Raw genomic sequence first — 20,326 nt, 5'->3', positions numbered from 1 at the left:
TTGTTGGGCTTAGCCAAGACCCAAAAAAAGGGCAGAGACAGCAGGCAGGAGCCGGGGTCAGGAACCATTTAAAATAATTTTCTTCCCGGCGTTGCAAACCAGAGCGAAAAAAGAGTGACGGTTTCAATGCACCGGCGTATAGACAGGGCATCACGATAATCAACTGTGACTTGGACGGTAGCAATTGGCAGCCTAACAGAGCTCCCTGGGAGCGGGGAAGACGAGTCTGGCTGGGTTGGGTTCAGGGGCGAATTTCTGGGCGAGTTGGGTTCTTTGGTTGCTTGTCTGAGCCCATTATTGAAAAAAAAAACAAAAAAATGTACTTTTATAATTTTTTTTAAAATATCCAACTTATTTGGATTGGTATTTTTAAAACAATAAAATGTACTTTTATTAGAAAAAATACTTTTATTTAAAAAAATATTTGGACAAATTTTTTTAATTAGATAGAAAAATGAAAAAATTAGTTACTCTAACAATTAATTCAAGTAATAGAAGAAAAATAATTTTTTTATTTTTTTCTTAATATTATTATTTAGGCTAATAAATATTAAATTATGATACAATTTTATTTTGTTAAAAAATTTAGATCTTAATCAATGACAAATTTAAAATAAAATACTAATAATTTAATACAAATTTAATCAAGTACTAAAATAAAATTAAGTTAATATAAATGATTGTTGAATTAATATAGTTACATCGTGAATTGATTCGTTTATAGGGTTAAAACTAAGTTAAACCAAATCGCAATCCAACTCCAACTTGACTTATTAAATTTGATTCGTCTAAAGTTTGATAAGTGAAGCTCATGATTTTGTTAGCGGACTTTGAACTAAAATTTAAAATTATATATTAAATGAATCGAGTTTGAATCGATACGCTCAATTTATTGGCTCAGAAAATTCACAATAAAAATACTTTGTAATTTAATGTGAATTTAATATAATACTAAAAAAAATTAAGATTTTTTTGTGTGACAAAATAAAGCAAATAAACAAAAGAAAAAAAAAAAAAGAGGAAGATTTTTTTAAGAAGACATCCCTTCAGTATACTCAACTACATAATGCTCTAGTCACCAAAAAAAAAACTACATAATGCTCTTCTCTCTTTATAAGCAAATTTACTATGAAATTAGCTTCTTAAAGCATCAGACTAAACTGCACATCTAAATCTAATTTCTGCACAACAGTTTATAAAACTTAACAGTCAAATCTGCCACTTTTCTAAGATTCGCTTCCGAATCTTTATGTTAGACTGAGTAACAATATTTTTCATATAAATGGTGTAAAACTTGCACCAAACCCATCGTGCACCCCCCCCCCCCCCTCCTGAATCAAAGTAGTGAAAGTCCCAGACCAAAGCAAAACCCTAGTCCTAGGTTCCGTCCCCAGGTTCTCAGCGTTTCCGCTTCTTCCTCTTCCCCCTGTCCGGAACCCAGGCAGCTCAGCACGTCGTCCGCATCCTCGCTGGCTTCTCTGTTCGTGGCTTGGAGCAGCTCGCCGTCGGGTCGCCGCTTGCCGTCGTCTCTGTTCTCGCCGTCGTCTCGCCGGTTGCCGTCCGTGTCTCCGTGGAAGGTTAGTGCCCTGCTTTCAATTCTTCGCCTCCGCTTCTTCCTTTTAATTTTACTTTGGTTATTGATGGCTCTGTGTTTACTGATGACTGAATGCTCGGTTCTTCTTCTTCCTTTTAATTTCTGAAATTTTTATTCAAATGTTCTTGTAATGTTTGTTGCTGTGTTGTAATGGCTGGGTTGTTGAATGATTATTTGATCTTCATCATCGTCATCATCAACAATGTCATTTCTTATTTCTTAATAAGCTCTTTAACAGAGGTGTTTTCGCCACTTGCGGGTGATTTTCCCCACTTCTCTCACCTTTTACTTACTGATTCTGTTCTTCAAAGACCAAATTTTGACATATATCCATGCTTTATTACTCGATTTGAGTATTGAGATTCGCCCCCTCTTTCCTTTGTATATCTGTAAATCGTGCATTACAGTTTATCAAATTCAGATGCCTGCTCTTATAATAAACATTCAGTACTGGTAGTTGGATTTGAGTGGATGCTTTTGCAATTTATTATATGGATACTCTTCATTCTGTAGCAACTCTAAACACGATGCTTGTTGATCTTGGTAATCTGTAGTAAAACATGTCTTAACCTGTCGATGTCACGCATTAAGCTGCTGCAAAACAAGAGAGATGCGCAACTGAAGCAAATGCGCAAGGAGATTTCCCAATTCTTGCAGGCTGGCCAAGAGGCAATTGCTAGAATAAAGGGTAATTGTTCAGTGTTTCATACCGCTTGTTAATTTTATTTCTATCTTAGCTCACTCTGCATATCATTCGAGAACAAAATATATGGGAGGCATATGAAATTTTAGAGTTATTCTGTGAATTTGTTCTTGCTTGTGTACCTATAATTGAGAGCCAGAAGTAAGTCCATACAAATCTAAGTATTTGTGCTTATTGGACGGTGTGTTTTCTTTTTAATTAGCTTACATGAAGATAAGTGATCGTGGATATTTTTTCTTTAATATCTGAAATTCTCTACATAACTTTTGAGTTTGTCTTTTGATAAAATCATATGGCTTTGTTTGATGATATTTCTTAATAGTATTTTAAATTTAAAGATATTTTAAAATTTATTATTAGACTATAATTATATTTTAAAATGATTATTTATAATTTATTTATTATTTTATTCTAAAACGACTTTTCGGGTTGAACTACGGTTAGACCGATTGAACCAGTAAACCAATGAACCAATAACTAGAACGGTTCGATGACCGGTCTAGTTCTCAGAACCTTGGTGTGGAAGCAGAGCATAACTGTAACTCAATTTCGCTTCCGAAGAGGATCCCTCCCAATGAGAAGGTTCACGTGGTTTACGCCGGTAATCTCAACGAACCAAAACCATTACAAGTATAAAAATTACTGTTTCCTTTCTTCTTTTCTTTTTCTTCCTTCACATTCTTGATTCTCCTCTTTTCTTTCTTCATTGCAGTATCGCCGCCGTTTGCTCTCTTTTGCGTTTTCAGAACCTGTTGTCCATAGAGGACACTGCTTCACCGAATTATTGCCTTTTCGCCAATCGCCGTTTCTCAGTCGAGGCACGTTCTGGTTCAATTTCATGAATTTCTGTCCAGTCTTTTTATTTTTATAATATATATATATATATATATATATATATATATATATATATATATATATATATATATATATATATATATATATATATATATATATATATTGGTTCAGTAGTTACCGATTCCTTTTTACTGATTTATTTATTATTGAATTCAATGTGTCTATGTTCCAGCTTTGTTCAATCGCAGTAATGTCCCAAAATCGGAGGAGTTTCTGAGTTTGAGTATACCATTGAGATATCGATATATTCATGCTGCAGGTTTTTATTTGAAATGATAAAGGATCACTATGTGTTTTATTTAGGAAAAGCTTAGATGAAGTTCCTTATATCCATTTTATTCGATTCTCAGATCAAACAAGACTACGTAGGTATTTTTCTTCAGTGAGTACACACTTTTAATTGATGGTCTCCGGAAATATAGTCACGTATCCCTTTTTCGTTGTGATTTGGAAACGCAATGGATGGATATAAGAAACTTAGTACAAGTTATGTTACTTTTTTTCTTCCCCTTTAGATCAATTATCTACAAGTTTTATTTGCAGATGTGTTCAGTTATTTATTTTCTCTTTTTATGCTTATGGCGTTCTTCCAGCATTTTCGACATCGGTTGAGCAGGATTATTATCAAGTTCTTGGCATTTCTGAGAACGCCACTCAGGATGAGATAAAGAAGGCGTTTCTGTTGGTGAGTGATTGCTAGGAATTCTTTGTTTTGCATGTATGGTTGTTGGTTACTGGTTAGTCAAGGCTATGCTTGTTAGATTAGATTAATGATGGATTCCAAAACAGCCACACTTGGGGAAGAAACATTTGCCATCTCACGGACGTTCTCTTTTATTTGCATTTTTGTGCATATTTGGCATTTGTCAAGCAGCTGTTTAATCATTTTCTTTGAATTTTGTAGTTAGAGGTGATGCATGCGAAGAGGTACATCCATGATTATAAGTGTAAAACACAAGAGGAGAAATAGTTTTATACAGATGATAGTATAACAATTTGTTTTGTTAACTATAAACTATCTTCTATTTAGGAATTAGTCCAATGTCACAGCAGCTGATATGGAATAAGATTAGTCATTTGTCTTCTTTTTTGTATTGCTCCTTTGTTTTAAAGAGACCACGTCTTCAAATTCATAGCAATTATCATGTTTTAAATAGAAAAATGGGTTTAATCGATGTCTCAATTATCTTCGTCAATTTTATATTGTACAGCTAATGTTTTTACTTTTTAGAGTTTGGAACATGCTAGAAGGCTAGCAGCAGTTTTCCTGAGTATTTTGGTTGAAATCTTGATATATCCTGTTATTATGCACCTTTGATTTGGGAATATTTGGATTGAAGGGTCTTCTTTTACTAACACTGTATTATGGCATACTTTCTCTGGTGTGTGCAGCTTGCTAAAAAGTACCATCCAGATGCAAATAAGAATAATCCATCTGCAAAGAGGAAATTTCAAGATATAAGAGAAGCTTATGAGGTCCTTATCATGACTGTTTGTTTATTTCCCCGTGTGGTGGTCGTTTAAACTAATTAATCAGCATAATGATATTTCACCTGCCTTTTTGTATGTGATATCAGACGTTGAGAGATTCTAAAAAGAGGGGCCAATATGACAAGGTAGGTCTTTTTCTCTTCCTAAATGCTATTAACATTTAAGATTTTTTTTGTTTAGCTTTTTTGTAATTTTTTCTTTTGTTTAGTTTCTGTAATTTAGATGACTTCCACTCTAATTTAGGAAGTTGAATTGACTAATACTTTACCATCATTTTATTCGATGAATCACCCTTTTCAGATGAAGAAGCAAAGCCGTGGTTCACAGAACATAGAATATGACAACGACAACGATGATTTTGCAGAAAGGTTTCAAAATGCGAAAGAAAGGTTTCAAAATGGTTTTCACCATGAGTTTTCTTCTTCATTTCATACAGTATTCTCGGAGGTACTTTGGTTGCTCATACTTAATGTTGTTTTTATTTTCACTTATTTTGTTCATTTCATAAAGTATTTTTCCAAGGAGGTTTCTCAGCATTCTTGATCATGACAGCTATTTGAAGAAGAAATCACTCATTCTTCATCAAGTATAGAGGTCAGCTTAACCCTGTTTCTGATCTATTGTTTGAAACAATTTCTACTTTTTCAAGCCTAACTTCTTTATAAATGTTTTACTAATAGGTGGAGTTGTCCCTTACTTTCTCAGAAGCTGCAAGAGGGTGCACTAAACATGTGTCATTTGATGCATTCGTTCCATGTGATTATTGTGGTGAGTAAAATTACTATTTTCAGGGAATTAAGAAATCTAGGAGAAATTCATCTCTTCTGGAGTTCAACATTTGTCTTTTCTATATGTTATGTTGTGTCTGGAAATGGTATAATATTGCCTTTGAATGATCTTTAACTGCACAAGTAGTTTAGTACAAAATCTAGTTTATCTAATTATAATAAAAATTTAAAATGAGCCCATGTTTTACTTTATTGAAGTTTTACAGTTTCCCATTTGTGTATGAGGCTTGCAAACAGCTGCCTGATTAGTAAAAAGTGCTAATGCCATCCTGTTAGGCAGGAAACATTCATGATGAAATCTTGTGATGAATCCAATTTGTAAAAGATAAATCCTTGGCCTAGTGAAGTGAGCCAATATGTTTGTTGTTCCCTGTGACATATGGTAATCCCATTTGATGCAATCATTTTCCTTTTATGTTAATCCAGATGGGAGAGGGTATCCACCACGTGCGAAGGCTAAAGTTTGTCCAACATGCCGGGGCTTAGGTCGAGTAAGTGTCCTGAAAGATCTATGTTCTTTATTAGTATGGGATACTTTTAAACAAGATTTGACTCATGCATGAAACTATTTCTTTTTGTTGTATTGAAGTTATCAGTTATCACTTATAAGAACATTCTTTTATTCTTGATTGTAATGTTTTTTTCTGCCAGGTAACAATACCTCCATTTACATCAACATGCATTACCTGTAAAGGATCAGGTCGCGTCATTAAGGTGTTATCCTAATTCCACAGTCCATGCCAAAATAATCGTGAGGTTGGTTGCTTTGTGTAAACTTGTATTTTCTGTCCCTATTTTGTGCAGGATTTCTGTACGTCATGTAGAGGATCTGGGGTGGTTGAAGGGATTAAAGAGGTTAAAGTTACAATACCAGCAGGTTTGATTTTAGTATTTGTGATGAGATTACCAAGAACTGCAGCTTTGCCCGGCATCATTATTGTTAAATTTAATGGAACATGGTTTGATGTTTGTCATTTTAGTTGCTTATTCTTATTTGAAACGGTCAATTAGAAAAATGAATTTGATCATTTTTCGTTGTACTTGCTCAAATTGAGGTGATACGGGATAGTATCCAATCTTTCTTAAAGTGTTAGGTATTATACACAGGTGTTTTTAGGAAATGAGATCTCCATTCTGTAGATTTGCTTTAGCCTAATTTGGTCCCTCTTATACATGAGAATTTTTCAGAAATGAGATGCTTTATGCATGATGCAGATCTGACTTGCCTTTGCCATACTTACTTTCATTTTATTTCATTCAAAGTCACTTTTTTTTCTGTTAGTCTTATTGAATCCTTAAATTAATGGTTAGGTGTGGATACTGGAGATACAATCCATGTGCCAGAGGCCGGGAATGCCGTTAAAAGTGGAGCTCGACCTGGGAGTTTATACATCAAAATCAAGGTAAAGATCCCCACCTTTTTCTTCTCTGTTTAATTATTCAGTGCAGATCTTAAAATGCATATAGACTGACACCATATTATTCTGGGTCAGAGGGTCACGTTAGCAAAATGACAAAAAGTCATCTTAAATATTTAGTGGTTATCTTTGGAGGACTAGAATATACATTTAATCCATATTTATAAATTAAAATAGATAATTAACAGAATTATTTCTACAGCTTTGTTTATTGACTCGCATATTTTGTCTAAAAGATTATATCTTGGACTAGAATGTTAAAGTTTGAATATTAAATTATCATTCCTCAATGAATATAAATGCATTAGGCGAATGATAAGTTAGGTGAAGATTTCATTTAGAAAGTCTGAATTAACTAATATAATACCAAATAAATCATGACAAACATTAACATACCAGTTGTTATCAATGAAAATGATCTGTCTAAATAATCCACTATGGTTTTTATGCTGGCCTGCTCAATTCAACTTATCTAGCTCTTCCCTGGGACCCATAGGCAACTTGGCTAGTAGCTTAATTATGGACAGGTCAGTGCTTCATCACAGAAGAAGAGCTACATTGTTCCTTGAGCATGTAATTATGGGTGTTCAATATTTTGGATTTGATACCTGTATAGCATGCATATTTTATCTTAATTGGCACTTGGACATCTATATTGTTCATGTGCATGGAGATATATGTTCTGCACCAATAATATAATTTTCTTTGTGGCCATGGTTAATTATTTTCTATTTTTCTTTTCTTATTAGAATGTCATCTTATCTCTGGTTGTTAGGTCGCCGAGGATTCAGTTTTTGCCAGGGATGGTGCAGATATCTATGTGGACTCTAATATTAGCTTTACGCAGGTGAGTCCTAAAATACTTTTTGTGGTTTCACATATGGACATCCATCTGGTACTTTGTTATTTTCTATTTTAAAAGACTGATAAGCCTCAAGAAGATTGGCCTGAAGTTGCTGGAAACGGTGTTTCTTTCAAGACTGTTTATTAATCCTAGCTTCTTATTAGTATATAGTTCACTTTGGTTGAAAATAATGGTGTTCCTCTTATGTTATTTGAGAACCAGCGTAGAAATGGATGTATATGTTGAGACCAGATATTGAAAAAGGCATTGTAATACGTCTCGCCTCCTTCAGCCTGAGGGAACAGATTTTCACCAATAAATATAAGAGGAATAACTTCAGTTATACTGAAGTTTATTCTCTCTCATGCTGTTGCTTGTAATGTTTTAGGAACAACATACCATTTGCATCTTAATTATTTGGGTGTTAACGCACCCCCACTCTAATATATTCGGTTTATAGCAAAGTTTTAAACATTTTACAGGCTATTCTTGGTGGCAAAGTTGATGTGCCTACTCTATCTGGGAAGATGCAAGTAAAGGTAAGATACAATTTATTTTGATAGAACAGTCCCATCATTGGGGAAGGAAGGTTTAGGGAAGGACATGGAGATGATGCCCGGTCTTTTAAGGTCATAAGGATACTTAATACTCCTTAATGAAAGTTCATGAATTGAACTTGACACCAACCCTTGATCAGCTCAGCTCTATCTGATCTTCCTTGTTAAGACAACCTTCGCAGTATTCATTTTGTGTTTCAAAGGACCCAAAGATTAAACCGTTTCTCCTCCCCTGTTTTCTTCCAGTACAACAATAAATTTAACAAAGTGCTACGGAAGGCATACTGCTGTATTACATGCAAAACTTCACTCTCTAGTTTTATTGTTTTGATTCCATATGTGAAATCCATGAAACTTCTGACAGCACAATTATAGGGGAAATAATTGAAGTTATGGACCCCATTAAGAAATGGGTTACTTTTTACCTAGGAGGACAGTGGTTCAGAATAGTTTGACCTGCTAACAAGAAGCCTAATTATGTTAGGGTGAAACTCTACTAATAATTAATACTCTTCTAGACTTTTACTCAGCAGGTAATGCAGAAGTTTGTGTCTTATATAAACTGGTTGCATTGTGTGAAAACTCTACTGGAAATGATGGCAATGTGGGTCTGGTATTTTAGTCTAATATTTTGAGCTTTAAAAATAGTTACCAAGCTTTTTTTTGGTTTGCAAATTGAAACATTTTATTTCTTGAAAAATGAGGACTTTTCCATTGAAAGTCTTTGTGCTCAATGGTGTCACAAACGTGGCTTGTTTTATGCCATCATCTCCCTCTCATAAATTCAAGTCTTCACATTTGCCATGGGCATATTTCGCAACATTGCTTGTTTTGTACCTACTTGGTCTAATAGTGTTATTCTGTTCCCATCAGATACCCAAGGGTGTTCAACCAGGGCAGCTACTAGTATTACGAGGAAAAGGTTAAATGAACGGTTCCCCATTTCATATACAGTTTTGGATAAGTTTGTTGTCTTTTTTCTCATGGTTCTAGAATTGCTTCTTTACCATACTTGTTGATGCAGGACTACCAAGGCATGGTTATCTTGTACATCATGGGGATCAGTATGTGTGTTTTCGTATTAACTTCCCCACGTAAGTTCCCGTACTATTTATTTTTTTTTGTTGATTTCATATACCTTAGAAACTTTGAGGAATTTGTTATTTATCATGTAAAGTAGCAGTAAAATGCTCTGCCTTGTAATGTTATTCCCCACCCCCCCCCCCCCCCTATTTCTTTATTGATGCTAGTTGATATTATAACATCATGGAAAATGAGTTATATAGTTGTTTGCTGTCTTTTTCCTGCCCTTTACATCAGTGAATTTTTTGGGGGAAAAATTGAAGGATAAAAAATCAAGGGTCAGTGCCACTTAATCTGATATGTTCATTAAAACCAGTTGATGAGTACCCAAGGAAAGTGGGGAGCCACATCCTCAGAAGCTAGTTGTTAAATAGAGAAGGAGTGAGCATGGGGAGAGAGGGGTAGGGGGCATACTACTTGATGGAGCACTTTGAGCATCCCATATTCCGATAGGTCTCTATTAATACACCACCCTATATTGTCTGACATCCTAAAGGTTGCACTTTGCAGTACATTACTCAACATCTTACTCAGCTTTTTGCTAGTCAGAACACTCTGCAAGGAGCCCACTTTGTGTGCCAACCACAAGCTCTGATACAATTGTTAAAAATGGTTGCATTGGAGAGCTTTGCCCTTGAACCATTGCCAGCTCCATATTCTCATAATCCTCCAAGTATTGAGTCTGACGAAGCTTTCCGCCCGAATCAACCATCCATACACACCATCACCTGAAAACAGAGGAACTGTGGATCTCACTATTCTGGTTTGGAACTGTGTTCTACATCAGAGCTTGCTCCTTGTTTATGTTCTGTGAGGAATTCTTTCTCTGATCAACACTCTCATCTGCAATGCAGTCGTCTCCATGGCCTTGCCATGTTCTTCCTGTCTCCTTGCAATGGCTGGGATGATAGTCCCCTTCAAGCTTGGCCTCCATTGCTGAACATGTATGAATCCACTTGAATCAAATGCTCTGATACCCTCAATAACTACCCAGGGAAACTGGAGAACTGTACGGTCAAAGTTAGCTTTTAAAGGTTGGGGAATTACTCTCCTTGAATACAATACCAAACATCCTTACTACACGATGTGGGACTTTGGGCAGCACATATGGCCCAAAGTATCTAGCAAGAGTTAATAAAACTAAACCATAAACTGAGCTGAAACCAATTCATGAAAACCAGGTTTTCCATGAAATGTTTAAAACTGAACCATTTAGTCCTGGTCACCAACCTCAAACTGAATACTTTGTTGAAGCAGTTTTTGACTTGTCTTTCTTTTTGGACAACACTCTTACTGCTTTGTTAAGAAAATCCAAACACTACTCTGCATTCTCTTCCTAAAAAGGGTGTTGTTTCCAATATCACATGATCAATTTCATTGTTCTCATTGTTAAAGCTTTGACTCTGTGATTTCTGAAACTTCCATACACTTGTCCTCAGCTCCAGTATTTCTTCTAGTTGTTGGTTGTTCTCCTTGATCTATCACAGATGTCTAAGATTGTGATTCAATGTAACAAACTCTAATGTTTAAATTGTTTGGGATTTTGAATAGCAATGATTTTGTGGGTTCTAGTTATAGGAGGAAGGGCATTGAAAAGGGAAACGTTTTTCCAACACAACCACACATATTATCCGTTCATCAAGAACATGGATCAAAGAGTATTTGCTATTCTAAAAGCAGTAGTGCTATTTCTTTATGCTACAGGTAGTTGTTTGGTCAATGCTTGTTGTTATGGTTGTGAAAATTGAACAGAATTATTCAGTTGTCAGAAAGAGATATATATATATTTTTTTAATCAAAAAACAAAGACATGCATTATTATCAAAGTTGTTTCCAGATGATATTTTTTATTCCTTAATAAGTTAGTATACAACTATACACTAGTGCTTTTACATTTTTCTTTTCGTTCATATTTATAAATAAAATAAGCACCAGCTTGCCAAGTAATAGTTACTTTTGCCTGCTCATAAATTACTTACGATCCACACTTTCTTGTTTTAGTAAAATTAATGAACGACAACGTGCTATACTTGAAGAACTAGCAGAGGAGGAAATAAAGCAGGAAAACTGCTCAACATTTGAAGGAAACTGGTATGCCTTTGTCTTAGTACTGGTAGTTCTAGTTGCTTTATGTCCAAAGTAAGGCTTGATGGTTGCTTGACTGTGCATGTTGTAGAAAATACTGAGATAGAATGCTTTGCAGTAGAAGTTAAACTAATGTACTTCTAGAGATTTTACAAAAAGGAAAAATATAAAGGCACTGTTTCATGAACTCTTTATCTATGATCGTTTAGAGAAAATAAAGGATGAGGGATAAGGGATATTGGTTTAGTATCTATACCTACCCCAGTAACTGCTTACAAATACTTTATCTTGAGTATGATTCATTTGATCGTAAGTACAGCAGTTAGTGCTTTATTGGATTGGTTGATATCCTCATTATTTGCATACTTGCTTGATTTGCTTAGATTAGCTTTTTCTATTATAGAGCTGTATTCTTGAGTAACATCTGATTGTAATTTAGATCCAACATGGATAACAGGCTTTACCAGCAGCTATGTACTGGTTGAACTTACAGGTGGAAGCAAATTATTGAACACTTGAACAGTCCAAATATTATGGTAGAACTATCTGTGCTGATCTTAATCCTCGTCCTCATGCACAAATTGTTGAGCTGAGAGCTTGTTCAGACATCATTTCCTTGGACTTGCCGAAGACAAATCCATGGATTTGTTTTATTCTTCAACCTTGTAAAGTAGAAGGTAATGAATTTACCATTCAGGCACATAAACTATCTGGTACATTCTAGCTATCCTCGTTCACTTTCATTTGTCTTATGTGCATGTGTCGAGGGAGAGAATTTTTGTGGCATCACAAGATATTTCATCGGTTTTTATAGAACTACTTGAAATAATTGTGTTTTGGATGAATTCCCTTGAGAGAATCATCTCTCAGCGTCAATATATATATATATATATATATATACAGAAATCAGATCCCTTAATACTAGGAGATACAACAGAATCAGATATTTAAAGACGGAAACTATATCAAAACAGAACAACTTATATAAAGCCTGTATCTCTAATCTGATATTCAACACTCCCCCTCAAGCTGGAGCATATAAATCATATGCATCAAGCTTGTTACATATGTATTGTATCTGAGGACCCCGGAGAGCTTTGGTGAAAATATCTGCAAGTTGATCGTTGGAGTTGACAAATGTTGATACTATTTCCCCACTTTGCAACTTCTCCCTTATGAAATGGCAATCAATCTCTATGTGCTTGGTCCGTTCATGAAACACAGGGTTGGAAGCAATATGTAAGGCAGCTTGATTATCGCACACCAGTTCCATCTTACTCGACTCACAAAACTTAAGTTCCTTAACTAATTGCTTCAACCATATAAGTTCACATGTGGCAAGTGCCATAGCTCTATATTCAGCTTCCGCACTAGATCTTGCTACAACATTTTGCTTCTTACTCTTCCAAGATATCAAGTTTCCACCAATAAAAACACAATAACCAGATGTAGAATGTCTATCAGATGGAGATCCTGCCCAATCTGCATCAGTATACCCAACAATCTGGTTATGTCCTTTATCTTCATACAACAAACCTTTTCCTGGAGCACCTTTGATATATCTAAAGACTCTAACAGCTGCGTCCCAATGACTATCGCATGGGGAGTCAAGAAACTGACTTAGGATACTTGTGGCAAATGAAATATCTGGCCGAGTGACTGTCAAATAATTCAATCGGCCAATTAATCTGCGATATCTACCAGGATCTGCAAGAGGTTCTCCTTGATCTGGACTAAGTTTTGTGTTGGGATCCATTGTTGTATCTACAAGTCTAGAATCCAACATTCCAGTTTCTTCAAGAATATCCAGAGCATATTTTCTCTGTGAGATACAGATCCCAGCATTAGATTGTGCCACTTCAATTCCTAGGAAATATTTTAACTTCCCCATATCCTTAGTCTGAAAGTGATCAAGCAAGTGCTGTTTTAACTGAGTGATTCCCTCATGATCATCTCCAGTAATGACAATATCATCCACATAAACAACCAGATATATGGAGGTCATGGAGGAAGAATGACGGGAGAAAACTGAATGATCTGCTTCACTCTGAATCATGCCAAATTTAGAAACAACAGCACTAAAGCGACCAAACCAAGCTCGAGGGGATTGTTTCAAGCCATATAAAGATCGGCGTAAATGACATACTAAGCCGAAAGACTCCCCCTGAGCAACAAACCCAGGAGGTTGCTCCATGTATACTTCCTCATCGAGATCACCATGTAAGAAAGCATTTTTAATATCAAGTTGATGAAGAGGCCAATGGCAAATGGCAGCCATAGAAAGAAAAAGACGAACAAAGGCCATCTTCGCAACAGGAGAGAAGGTATCACCATAGTCCAAACAAAAGATTTGAGTGTATCCCTTAGCCACAAGGCGGGCTTTTAATCAATCAATGGTTCCGTCTGAGCCGACCTTAATAGTATAGATCCAACGACAACCCATAGTAGATTTGCCCGATGGCAATGGAACAAGATCCCAAGTACCAGTAGAATGTAAGGCAGACATCTCCTCAATCATAGCCTGGCGCCACCCTGGATGTGAAAGAGCTTCTGCTGTTGTTTTGGGTATAGAAACAGAAGACGAAGAGGAGGTAAAAGCATAGTGCGAAGATGATAAACAATGGTAACTAAGAAAATTATAAATAGGATTAGGATTACGGGTGGAACGAGTACCTTATTTGAGAGGAATAGGAGGACTACTGCTAACTCCCGAAGAAGGATCCAAGGACGGCTCAACCACGGGTTTAGGAGATGAGTTATCTTGGACTGCAGGCCGTGGGCGGCGATGATAAACCTGGAGAGGCTTTGTGGGAATAGGAGGCCCATCTAAGTAAGGAACAGGAAGCACCTCCGTAATGGAAGGTGAAGTGATGTCGGGTGCAGAGAAAAAATGGGTATTCTCAAGAAAAGTGACATCGGCAGACACGAAGAAACGATTAAGAGCTGGAGAATAACAACGATAACCCTTTTGAAATCGAGTGTACCCTAAGAAAACACATTTGATAGAGCGAGCAGTTAACTTGTCTTTGCCTGGGGTAAGATCATGGATGAAACAAGTACAATGAAAGACTCGTAGTGGAAGAGAAAAAATGTGTTCATGAGGAAATAAAATGGAATGAGGAACTTGATTTTGCAAAACAGAAGAAGGCATACGATTAATTAAATAACATGCAGTCAGAACAGCCTCACCCCAAAACTTAAGGGGAACATGAGTATGGAGAAGAAGAGTGCGAGCAGTTTCAATCAAGTGACGATGTTTACGCTCAGCCACACCATTCTGTTGAGGGGTATGAGGACAAGACGACTGATGTAGAATGCCTTGGGAGGACAAGTAAGACGAAGAGGGTGCTGAAAAATACTCACGAGCATTATCACTTCATAAAATTTTAATTGAAGTTTTGAATTGGTTTTGAATTTCAGAACAGAAAGACTTGACATGTACAAATAATTCAGATCTGTCCTTCATTAAATATAACCAAGTGCAACGAGAAAAGTCATCAATAAATGTGACAAAATAACGAAAACCAGAATGAGAAGTAACACGACTAGGTCCCCATACATCAGAATGAATAACAGAAAAGGGAGACGCAGCTCGTGTATTGACACGACTTGAAAAAGAACTACGAACATGTTTACCTAAATGACAAGTTTGACACTCTAAGGTAGTAAGACGAGATAAACTCGGGACCATAGCTTGTAACTTCGAGAGGCTGGGATGTCCCAGGCGACAATGGACCACGTCCGGAGACTCAACAGCATCAACAGAAGACACAGTAGTAGTGGGTAAGGCAAGCTGATACAGTCCTTGAGACTCGCATCCTGTACCAATCGTCTATCCCGTCCCTCGATCCTGCACAATGACGGAGTCAGCAAAAAAGGTAACAGAACAATTGAGAGAACGAGTAAGTTGGCTAATAGAAATCAAATTGAAAGGACAATTGGGCATGTAAAGAACAAATTTGAAAGGTAATGTAGGAAGAGGAGTAGCTTGACCTATTCCCTTAGCACCAATTTTAGAACCATCAGCCAAAGTGATAGAAGGAAGAAATGCAGGGTGTTTTTAGAGAGGACAGAAGAAGTACCAGAAATGTGATCAGAAGCACCTGAGTCAAGGACCCATGGTCCAAGAGAAGAGGAATGAGAGATACAAACAACAGAATTACCAGAGTGGGCCACCGAAGCAACGGGAGTAGATGCCTGCTTTGAGGCTTGGTACTTGAAAAACTCATCATAATCATTGCCAGAGACAAATATCCCTTGTGTTTGTGCGGCGGAGTGAACGTCAGATGGCTCATTAGTTTGGACAACATTAGCTACCTTGGTAGGACGACCATGGAGAGCATAACATTTATCCTGAGTATGACCAATCCTATGGCAATAGGTACAACTAAGGCGAGTACGATTACCACGACCCCCACGGCCGCCGCGAGTGGGCACTGGAAAGGACACTTGAGAAGAAGATTGGGATGCCAATGCAGTTTGGTCGAAAGTATGGGTCTCAAGAGAGGGGCCGGATTGCAAGAGTCGTGCAAATACGTCTTGAAGGGAAGGAACGGGTGAGGTGCCCAATATTTGTTGCCAAAGAGATTCAAGTTCAGCTGGCAACCCAAGTAACGTAAGTACCAAAAACAGCTTTCCCTGTTGAGCATGATGGTCATCAGCATTAGACACATAGGGAAGGAGAGTCGACAACTCTTCCTTGACAGCTTCCACAGCCCCAACATAAGATTCCATATCAGTTCCTTGAAGCTGTAAACTACACAGCTTCTTAGCAACATGGTAAAGTCTTGCAATGTCATTAGTGTATAAAGCTTTAGCACGATCCCACACCTTTTTACAAGTTTTGTAAGCCCGAAACATAGTCAGCTTTGGTGGATCAATGGTCTGCCACATAAGGTTACATAGCTGGGCATCAATCTTCTTCCAAGTGGTTTTGTCAGTGGCGCAAACATCATCAACAGATTTAGTAAGGTGGTCTTCATAGCCTTGCCCCATGAACCAAAGTTCCACAAAATCAGCCCAAGAAAGGTCTTTTTTGGCAACCATCAATTTTTCAGAGGTCATTGTAGCGGTTCCAGAAATGACAGATGTTAGAACAGCCGGTTTGCCACCATTGGAGTTGGTGTCAGGGGTTACCTCAGAAGACATGATGGCAGACACTCAGAAACTACCAGAAAACACCTGCAGAAGGGAAACGAGGGCCGGAAAAACAGTTTCTGACGAAGAGACACAGCTGATAGTGTCAGCTGGTGAGAAAAGGGAACACGGCTAAGAGATTGCAGCCGGAAAAGAAAAAAAACAAATAGAAACCAGAGCCGGGTCGGAACCCGCTCTGATACCAACTTGAAATAATTGTGTTTTGGATGAATTCCCTTGAGAGGATCATCTCTCAGCGTCAATATATATATACATAGGTACGGAAATCAGATCCCCTAGGAGATACAACAGAATTAGATCCCTTAATACTAGGAGATACTAGGAAAAATCAAATGATGTTTTAGTTCCTTCTGTTTGCAGCTAATTGTTGGTAACAATTGAATATCAAAATGGGTGCATTTAATAGATTGGTCCAAGGACTCCTTATTGAATCGGGCATTGGCCTATTAATTTGTAACTCTAGATAACTATGCTTATTGCTCACTTTTGTTCCGTTGTGGCAGATATGATATAGTGAAGCAAGGAGTGGGTGCTCAGATTACTGAAAATAAAGTTGTAGTTGTACGAAGCTATTTCTTGGCGCCAGTTCCTTTTTCAATACTTACGAAAATTTCACGAGGACCCTTCTGATTAATTCTTAGGCCATCATCATGGTATTCAGAACAGAGATGAGAACATGTTGTGCATCATTTTTTCTTCTCTTATTCTTTCAATATCTTAAATTTGGTGCGATAATCTTGTAACTATTCCCAAGTGTTGCCTTCTTCAATCCATTGTTATACTTCAAATAATATAACCACAAATTACATTCTTTTGATAGGCTAATTGGCAATTAATCAAGTTTTACAAAATATAATTCCTCTATCCTTTCCTTTTTCTGTTGATTCAGAAATTTGGTATTTCTATGAATCAATATAGGATGAACTGTGTATTAATTGTTTGATTCAAATATATACCAAATTAAATTCAGATGTATTTATCCAAAGAAGTATTATAAACTAGAATTTCTTACTACTAAGTACATTCAATGGTAAAGATGTTACCATCTAAGGATGATAATGGACCGCCATTGTTGAAAAGATGGGAATGGATATTCCTTGTTTAGTCAAGATCATGGGCCCCAGGGCGACCTGCTATATTGACAATTGAAGCAGAAGCAACCTAAGATGGTGAAATCATGACAATGACTGACTTGTCAATCATGGAATAAGAGAGAGAGGGGGACACTGAACTTGCTCTGTATTGAGGCGGTGATTTTTGTTCCTCTTCCATTCTTGTTTGATCTCTCCATAGAAGTAGGACACGAAGCCCCATAGAGAAAGTACCAGAGCAACCCCCTTCTCTGCTTCAAAATTCTCCTTGTACAAGATCACAGGCAGAAACACGGCAATTATAATCCCAGACAACAATGACGAGGCACAGAAGATAACTCCTATTGCTCCCAAGAAGAAAAATTGCCACATCATAGCACTCCACACTAACACATAATAGTACTTTGTTTCTCCAAGCTCATAATCTCTAGCTTCTCGTGGAATCACCTGCAAAACGAAATTCCCAAAATTGTCTTAAACATTACAAATTGAGAAAATCTTAAAAGGCAACATTATACCACTAAGCACTAACATTGCAGCTAACATTCAACAGAAGGAAAAGAGTATTCGAATTCTTAAAAATAAGAATATTCGAAATCCAAACTTAATAAAAACTCATCATAAATGCGGTAAGGTTTATACCAAATTTGTTTGACAACCTACTATAATATTGGTTGAAATTGACGGAAATAGTGTTTCTCTAACCTTATTCATTACTAACAAGGGATTGGAAAAGTTTTTAGAGAAAGCATTAAATAAATCACACGAGCATGCATGCAAGTATTTCTTAAAATGTATATAATTCTTGGGGTAATAAAGTGGTAACAGATCTTAAAGTCGTTATTTATTATCATCCCAATAGTGCAGAAAAAAGTGGCAAAGAAGCACATAACGAATTGAATCTCCATGACCAAAGAATAAGTGATATGTTGCTTGGTCTTCTTGTAAACCAACTCCACAAGAGGCAAAACAAACCCGTATAATGCAGCCCCGGCTACAATCATAAGAAAACCAACTATGTACTTCCCAGTGGACTCACCGTGAGGACGGTCCCCACTGGACCGTAGGGCCAAAACCACAGCAGCAATGGTCAACAGAACTATGGAGTTCACCGAATAAGCCGTGAACTTCTGCTTCACCAATAGGAAAGCGAAGACGGCAGTGAAAGAGAGGTGGGAGGCCTGTATAAGACAAAAAGTGGACACTGGAAGAAGAGATACACCGTAGGCATAGAGATAAGCTTTGGTTTTGCAGAGTTGGTTGTTTTGTTGCATCTTTGATGTATATAGGAAATGGAAAGGGGAATGAGCATGACCGGGAAGCCGGCGGTTTCGAGGAAACTAGAGAGCCAGATGCGTTTTCCGCCGTGTATGAAGTAGAGGCGCATAACGAGTGGAGTTTGTAATGAGACGAAAAATTTTAGTTGTCTTCATGGTGGATGACTGGTTTGGTTGTTCTTCCCTTCCATCAGTTTCAACCATCGCTCTTGATAGCTAGGAAACTTTGTCTTGCTTTTCACTTTTTGTTGGACTATGCTCTTCTCTCCTGGTAGTTTTTAGCATATGGAACTAAGCAACTAACTGAAGCGAAAGGCAAGGTATGCTCAAAAGAACATAAAGACAAACTATTTAAGATGTAGATATGTGTGGCTCATAAGTGAGAGATTTTTGCATAGGTGAAGGTCCAGAGATGGAGTGAAAATGATCAAACCACGTTGTTTTGACTAAAATAAGAAATGCTATTTGTATACTAAATATAACCCGACCAAAATACATTGTGGACTAACTTCGTACATGAAGTGAGAGAGAGAGTGAAAATTAATTTTAGAGCAACTCCAGGGACGTGAATTTCCAGAGTACTGTTCCTTGTGTCAGTGTTTGAATCTGAAATCAGGATAAAGACAAGACATTAATAGAGACACAAAATTTTGTATTTTTATATTTATTTGGTGGTAAATTAAAACAAATTATAAAAATATAATTTATTTTATTTTTTTATTTAAAATATCTGAGAAGAAAAATATAATAATGACAAATATAATTATGAAAAATTATCAAAAATAATGAAAGAAAAAATAAAAAATAAGTTTTGTTCTTTGTTAGTGTCTCTGGTTCTTTCCGTCAGAATGAACACAAAATGTACTAATTCAATGTTTCTGGACACAATATTTCTATCTATGTCTCATCTGTCAAACACGATTTTGTGTCTTTGTGTCTTTGTCTCAGTGTCCCGTCCCTGTAAACAAACGCAACATGTGTGCATGGGACGATCCTTAGGTATTTTTTCTAACGTATCCTCCGGTTCATCAGGTCAAAGACTAATCTATTGCGGATCGTAACTCTATTTAAGAGTTTGTCGCTGGTCAATAGGCTGTTGCAGGCATAAGGTGGAATTTGAACTCCCGACACTTACTTAAACGAATTAATGAGCTAACTACTAGACCAACCCAACTTGGTTTGGAACGATCCTTAGTTATTAGAAGAAATTAGAACATGTGGTCACTGAAGGAATGAAGCCCACCCTAGGAACCAAAATCCTGCTTGCTCCGGTTAAGAGTAAACATTTAACTCGATTCTGTCTATTTTTATGACGATTAAGATAATTTTTGTCCAAAAATAAAAGATACTTCCACTTTGATTTTTTTATTTTGGGACAATACA

At 36.8% G+C, this 20,326-nt stretch overlaps 2 protein-coding genes and 2 pseudogenes across 9 annotated transcripts; 1 reads left to right on the top strand and 3 right to left on the bottom strand.

Moving 5' to 3' along the window:
* Nucleotides 1–1,130: 1,130 nt before the first annotated feature.
* Nucleotides 1,131–17,426, top strand: LOC107622493 (chaperone protein dnaJ 1, mitochondrial). 8 transcript variants are annotated; one of them, XM_088510300.1, is made up of 23 exons: nucleotides 1,131–1,577; nucleotides 2,149–2,282; nucleotides 2,742–2,898; nucleotides 3,010–3,115; nucleotides 3,325–3,411; nucleotides 3,746–3,837; nucleotides 4,545–4,628; nucleotides 4,730–4,768; nucleotides 4,944–5,090; nucleotides 5,196–5,237; nucleotides 5,324–5,411; nucleotides 5,858–5,922; nucleotides 6,083–6,145; nucleotides 6,236–6,308; nucleotides 6,743–6,834; nucleotides 7,625–7,696; nucleotides 8,176–8,232; nucleotides 8,769–8,858; nucleotides 9,124–9,172; nucleotides 9,275–9,344; nucleotides 11,335–11,424; nucleotides 11,912–12,095; nucleotides 17,079–17,426. In XM_088510300.1, the coding sequence occupies exons 3-22, from the start codon at nucleotides 2,788–2,790 to the stop codon at nucleotides 12,009–12,011; spliced, it is 1,617 nt and encodes a 538-aa protein (XP_088366426.1). In that variant the 5' UTR covers nucleotides 1,131–1,577; nucleotides 2,149–2,282; nucleotides 2,742–2,787; the 3' UTR covers nucleotides 12,012–12,095; nucleotides 17,079–17,426. The 8 variants fall into 8 exon arrangements, with proteins under 8 accessions (XP_088366426.1, XP_016179903.1, XP_088366423.1 ...); XM_016324417.3 differs by lacking the exon at nucleotides 8,769–8,858; XM_088510297.1 differs by lacking the exons at nucleotides 8,769–8,858; nucleotides 11,912–12,095; nucleotides 17,079–17,426 and adding exons at nucleotides 9,844–10,096; nucleotides 10,188–10,367.
* LOC148581682 (uncharacterized) lies at nucleotides 13,605–16,715 on the bottom strand. Its single transcript, XM_088510301.1, has one exon. It carries the CDS (start codon nucleotides 16,564–16,566, stop codon nucleotides 15,412–15,414), a length of 1,155 nt encoding a protein of 384 aa, XP_088366427.1. The 5' UTR covers nucleotides 16,567–16,715; the 3' UTR covers nucleotides 13,605–15,411.
* A 348-nt stretch (nucleotides 17,427–17,774) lies between the features above and the next one.
* Nucleotides 17,775–18,380, bottom strand: LOC148581681 (purine permease 3 pseudogene; annotated as a pseudogene).
* On the bottom strand, nucleotides 18,137–19,359 carry LOC107622495 (purine permease 1 pseudogene; annotated as a pseudogene).
* Between the last annotated feature and the right edge of the window lie 967 nt (nucleotides 19,360–20,326).

The sequence above is a fragment of the Arachis ipaensis genome, chromosome B10, assembly GCF_059453495.1.
Source record: "Arachis ipaensis isolate K30076 ecotype BB chromosome B10, ASM5945349v1, whole genome shotgun sequence".
NCBI lineage: Eukaryota > Viridiplantae > Streptophyta > Magnoliopsida > Fabales > Fabaceae > Arachis > Arachis ipaensis.
Note: the sequence above shows the minus strand (reverse complement) of the source record. Positions and strands in the feature narration are given on the sequence as shown.

Coding starts and splice junctions, on each gene's coding strand:
- LOC107622493 (XM_088510300.1), top strand. CDS start 2,788: ATGACCGGTCTAGTTCTCAGAACCTTGGTGTGGAAGCAGAGCATAACT. Junction 5,091..5,195: donor TTCATACAGTATTCTCGGAG/GTACTTTGGTTG, acceptor TGATCATGACAG/CTATTTGAAGAAGAAATCAC. Junction 9,173..9,274: donor ACTAGTATTACGAGGAAAAG/GTTAAATGAACG, acceptor TTGTTGATGCAG/GACTACCAAGGCATGGTTAT.
- LOC148581682 (XM_088510301.1), bottom strand. CDS start 16,566: ATGTCTTCTGAGGTAACCCCTGACACCAACTCCAATGGTGGCAAACCG.